Consider the following 6,096-nt stretch of genomic DNA (forward strand, 5'->3'; position numbering starts at 1 on the left):
CCTTGCTCTTATGTTATAGAAAATATCACTCAAATCCTTTGTACATTGTTGATCGGTATGAAAATGTTACCATAGCAGGCGAGCATTATTTGCTGATAAAATGAAGGGTTGTATTATGGCATTCATACAGTATATGCGGAATTGGCACACAATCCTGTTTTCTGTATGATAAAACAGCTATCCGGTTTTTTGTTTTTTTAAAGGGTTCTGAATTTTGCTTACACATTTTTTTTATGTTGACCTACAAATGACTTCTCACTCTGCTATTCTCTGCTCCACTCATCCGAAAACCACATTTTGAACGTAAAAAAAAAACTGATATATTTTACATGGCCTAACAACTGAGATAAAGTGTCAAGATAAAGGATTTTGGAGAGTCGCAGGAAATATCTCCTCCTGCATTCAGGAAAAGTCAACATAACGGTCCCCAGCTATTTCTGGCATGGATGTATAGTGTGTGTGTGTGTGTGTGTGTGTGTGTGTGTGTGTGTGTGTGTGTGTGTGTGTGTGTGTGTGTGTGTGTGTGTGTGTGTGTGTGTGTGTGTGTGTGTGTGTGTGTGTGTGTGTGTGTGTGTGTGTGTTACGCCATGGCATCAAATACCCTGGGTGTTTTTACCAAAAAAACATAGAATCAGAAGCTGACAGATTTTAACATGATGCAGAAAATCTGCTTCTTGCTTTTTTGTTGTCATCCGTATGGGTCCAGAATATGCATGGTGACAACCAACATGATCTCATTCATCTATTTCATCTCAGTTGGTTTCATTGCATCGTCACCTTTCTAATTCGATGCCAGTTACCCCTTGGATGGGAAAGGGCTCTGGGTGTTTTTGTGTAGTTTGATTCTTATTTGCCTTCTGTGGGTGATGGGTAAGATCAGCCAGGGATGAAAGTATGCGCCCTGTGTGTGCCTCTGCGGACAGGAGCAGATCTGGCTGGGAGAGCAGGGCGCTGTCGAGCCCTGGGAGGTGCTGAAATATTCCCCTCTCTCCCCACTTTGATTGGCAAAGGCTGACACTGATTGACAAGAATCCATGGTAACCAAGCAGCCAATCTGCCAAGCCCAATAGAAAATCCTGTGCTGGCTCTGGGCAGCTTCTTCCCTTTAACAGCAGACCCGCTGCTATACCTTGCCTTGGCTCTTGGAGTTAGCCAGTGCATCAGCAGACATATCATCTTGAAGAAGGTCGTGCTAACAATTTGACTCTGGATTGTTTTTCCTTTTAAACGGCTTTTTTTTTTTTTTTCCCCTCCCCAAACGAAATCAGCCTAGATGTTTCAGCTACCTATCCTGAACTTTAGCTCGCAGCAGGTAGCCGGGGTGTGTGAGACCCTGGAGGAGAGTGGGGACATTGAACGCCTTGGTCGCTTTCTCTGGTCACTGCCAGTGGCTCCTGCAGCTTGCGAGGCCCTCAACAAGAATGAATCCGTCCTCCGAGCCAGGGCTATTGTGGCCTTTCACACGGGGAACTTCAGGGAACTCTACCACATTTTGGAGAACCACAAGTTCACCAAGGAGTCCCACACCAAGCTCCAGGCTCTGTGGTTGGAAGCTCATTATCAGGAAGCTGAGAAACTGAGAGGAAGACCCTTAGGGCCAGTAGACAAGTACAGAGTGAGGAAGAAGTTCCCGCTGCCCAGAACTATTTGGGATGGGGAGCAGAAGACACACTGCTTTAAAGAACGAACAAGGCATTTGCTTAGGGAGTGGTACCTACAAGACCCCTATCCAAACCCGAGCAAAAAGAGAGAACTAGCCCAGGCAACTGGACTGACCCCAACACAAGTAGGAAACTGGTTCAAAAACCGAAGACAAAGGGATAGAGCTGCAGCGGCTAAGAACAGGTGTGTGTTTGTATATGATTTACATGCTGACTTCCAATGGTTACATATGCAGCCATGTTATACAGAAATACCAGACCTCTAACTAAACCCACACAAGATCACTTTGCATCTTCCCTGTCTATACGCTTTGCTTTAAAATGGTTTATTTAGCATGTGGATCTCTAAATATGTCAGAAGCAGATTAGAGGCTTCACACCACACAGCATAATATGCTAGGCGTTTTCTTCAACAGTTTGGTCGTGTTTCCTTGGATTTGCCACTTCAAATGTCATTTGTTGTAATTATATACACTGAAGGTTTTTTTTTTTTTAATTACTGTACAGATCACAGTCGTTTGAATTACAATTAAACACCGGTACTGTAAAAAAAAAACAATATTTTTGCATTGTTCGATAATCATATTCTACTGTAATTTTGACGTTGGAAACATAATGTTTATTTTTTTTTCTGAATTCATTAAATTGGACGATTTTTATTGTGCGTTATAAATCTGTCAACACCTTTAAAATCAGTAATGAATTTGGCTTTCTTTTTCTTCTTTTTTTTCCAGCTGGGACCCCCCCCCCGTGTAGTTAAAAATAATAAAATGATAAAATACAGTTAACATGACAGTCTGACACTATCCTGGCTGAATACATTCCATTGGCTAAAAGTTCAATGTTAATCTCTACTTTAGACATATCTTAATCAGATTTAGAAAGCTTTAAAATACAATTCCTACTTTCTGGCGCTGGCCTTTTAAAATATGTAAATGTAACCACAATTAATGCATTTGCGATTCCGCATATTATATTTCCACATATCAGTCAAACAATATAGCAATAACAGCACAAAGACACAAAATGTCCATCGTACAACCTATGAACAATTTAGTATTTTGGAAATGAATCTTACAGTCAAAGATTTGCTACAACATTGAACATTTATTTCCTGCACTGGATTATTTTTTATTTTGCTGCCTAAAGGAAGACAAAAATCTAAAAGCCATTTACAGATATTTGTATATAAATAGTAATCCCCAACACTCTTGAAAAATCTCTGAATATTAAATTGAACCACTACAATGTGTTAATATTCATCTTTCTGAGATAAGGATATGAGCTGCGAATGTGTGTGTGTGTTTAAATTTGCCGAGTAATTGGGTGATTATATGAAATATAAGCACTTTCTGCTTATATTTTTTATTTTATTTGAATCTGCGTGTGATAGATATTAACATCTTTCTAAAACGTAAACAGTACAGTCACAAGGTGCTGAAAGCAAGAATACAAAGGCGTTAACATCTGTTGTTGAGGCTGCCTTATATTTTGACTTTTCTGGATCGCGAATATGGTCGTGATCCTGAGGCTTTTGACCTGTATTAAATATAATTGAGTAGCCTGACCTGCAGTTTTAGCTTGTGGTACCCAAGTCAAGTAACACAGGTGACAGGTAACATCTGAAACAGGGTAAGCACGTGTCTTATAAACGTCAGGCTGCTGCAATACTGTTTCAAAACACAGCACCATATTCTGATAGAAGAGGCAGCAATGGAAGGGAAAAGGAAGGTCTTATATTGATGTGATTTATAGCTCCTGGTGACTGCCTCTCCTGTTAATGTCCTTCTCTCATCAGACTGCAGCAGCAGGTCTTGTCCCAGGGATCTGGACGCTCATTGATCCCAGATGAAAGAGGGGAACCGGTGGTCGCAGCCTCCAGTCCTGCGGCCAGCCTGTCCAGCAAAGCGGCCACCTCTGCCATCTCCATCACATCCAGCGACAGTGAATGTGACATCTGACCTATCGGGCATGCCAAGCCCAGCAAACAAGAAGGAGAGGGAGTGTGATCCAACTCAACACAGTGCCTGCCGCAGCAACATCACCCTGGGTTTGCAGTCTCACATCAAGCCAAACAGGCTGTCAGAACACATGGGAGAGTTGATCATAATGTCATTTTCTTTACACTGCTGACACAGTAGAAGACTGTAAGGTTTGTCGCCTTTATTTGAAGGACCTTCTGATATAATGCCTGAAGAACACAACTGCCAAGTTGTTTGAGCGCCTGCCCTTTATAATTTTTGGGGTATTTCATGTTGAAAAGACGCTGGCATATTCTTTGCTTTACTTTTAAAGGTTGTTTTGATTTTGATTTTATTTTATATATTATATTACTTATTTAAGGGATTGCCATGTTAGAATGCTGTTATTTTGCTTGTCTTTGTGTGCACAGGTGACTTGTAGAAGCATGTGTGGCGAATCAATGGATCCAATGAAGACTTTAAAATAAAATATACGGCGAGGACCCATTCTTATTAAATGAGCTATTTTTACATGTCTACAATGAACAAATTAAGGGTCTAATCCAGCGGTAGCCAGTTCCAGTCCTCAAGGGCTACCAATGGGTCAGTTTTTCAGGATATCCCTGCTTCAGCACAGCTTGAGCCACCTATTCTGAAGCAGGGATATCCTGAAAACCTGACCCGTTGTTAGCCCTAGAGGACTGAAGTTGGCTAGCCCTGGCTTAAAGTATTATAAGGAAGACTATGTGGAACACTATTAGCATCACCCTTGGTGTGGTCAAATCCTTCTTTGCACCATGTACTTGTGAATCTGCAGCAACACCTTCAGATCAGAAGAGAGAAAAAAAGGTTCAGATAATGCGTGTGAAAAGTGACTGTCACATTACTCGCTGAATATGTTTATATCACTTAAACTGCGTGGAAAAAGTCCACACCCACGTCTCTCCGTGTCTGCAAATGAGAAACTAAAAGAAATCCTTTTGGTATAAGGTATACTGTTAATACCAAACAGTTAAAAGTTACTGTATAAACAACTATTGCCTTAAGAACAGGTTTCGTTATTTTTTGTATTGTTCCTAGTATTTCTGAAACTGATCTTTCAGTGGCATTTTTATTTTATTATGAATATCGACCCTACACTTTAACAGAAAGTACGAATATATATTGATATGTGTTGCCAATACCCAATATCATACATGTATTGGATCCCAAATCAGGGTGATCCTTGGCTAGCCCGTGGGCGATATTCATGAGTGGACTGTGGTCAAAGTATCCTTTTCTGTATGTCTCCTGTAAGTGGCATGTCAGTAGAGAATGATTTTCTATACAATTGAACCAAAGCACAAACATATACAGACATTATACAGCCTGCTCCTTATCAGTTTACAGTAGTCACCTGCTATATATATATATATATATATATATATATATATATATATATATATATGAACACACACACACACACACAAACACACATATATATATATATATATATATATATCAAACGACAGGGGGTGCCCAGTGTTACATCCAATGACAAAACATACACGGGATATATATATATATATATATATATATATATATATATATATATATATATATATATATATAAAAATATATATACACACACACACACACACACACACACACACATATATATATTACTAAAATTATGTACATATTACATGATCAAACTAAACTAGAAAAATATTGTTTTTTCAGGCCACCTGCAAACATATTGTTGGAGTTTCTAAATATTTAAACGGTGTGCTGCTAACATAGAAATCTTTACATTTCCCTTGCTTAACACACATCGCATACCGTAATGACAATAGGATATGGTTTTAATTACTATCAGATGCTTAGCCAATGTGCTGTATTGTTTGTGATTAAGGTTCCATAAAAAAAATAGTTTAACTTTCATATTGAAATGTTGAAATTATTTTTTTTTTCAGAGTCGTTCTTTTTTGCATAGTGTTGTAATATGTTCATACTTTTCAATAACTGATATTGCAAGCAATAACATTAGCGGCAGTCAAATCAATGCTCATCTGTTTTCCTATATAATTCCATATTACTTTTCCCACATTGCTGATTTCAATAAGACAGCAATGTACACCGGGGTAATAAATACAGTAACACGTATTAGATAAAGGCTGATTGCATACGGAGCACATTTATAGTATTGCAGTTATCAAGCGTTCAAAACAGCTTAAAGTCGAAGGGTAAATTGTTTTACTGCCTAAAGATGTTTTGTTGCCGGATTAATTTTAAGTCCTATTTCAAAACTATTTGTATTTATTGCAACCCTTTCACAATGAAGCCAGAATAATGTATTTCGTGTAATGGTAATACACAGGCACGTATCTGTGTTATGATGGGTAATGCTTAGTCAGACGGAAAGACAAAGACAAATATACATCATTCAATTTGCCTCATATAACCAAATTCCCCTGTATTTTCTTGGCTGCCTT

At 38.7% G+C, this 6,096-nt stretch overlaps 1 protein-coding gene across 1 annotated transcript; it reads left to right on the forward strand.

Moving 5' to 3' along the window:
* Window positions 1–732: 732 nt before the first annotated feature.
* On the forward strand, window positions 733–5,043 carry SIX6 (SIX homeobox 6). The gene is made up of 2 exons (XM_075614829.1): window positions 733–1,845; window positions 3,460–5,043. The coding sequence occupies exons 1-2, from the start codon at window positions 1,274–1,276 to the stop codon at window positions 3,620–3,622; spliced, it is 735 nt and encodes a 244-aa protein (XP_075470944.1). The 5' UTR covers window positions 733–1,273; the 3' UTR covers window positions 3,623–5,043.
* The last annotated feature ends 1,053 nt before the right edge of the window (window positions 5,044–6,096 follow it).

The sequence above is a fragment of the Ascaphus truei genome, chromosome 9 (genome assembly GCF_040206685.1).
Source record: "Ascaphus truei isolate aAscTru1 chromosome 9, aAscTru1.hap1, whole genome shotgun sequence".
Classification (NCBI taxonomy): Eukaryota; Metazoa; Chordata; class Amphibia; order Anura; family Ascaphidae; genus Ascaphus; species Ascaphus truei.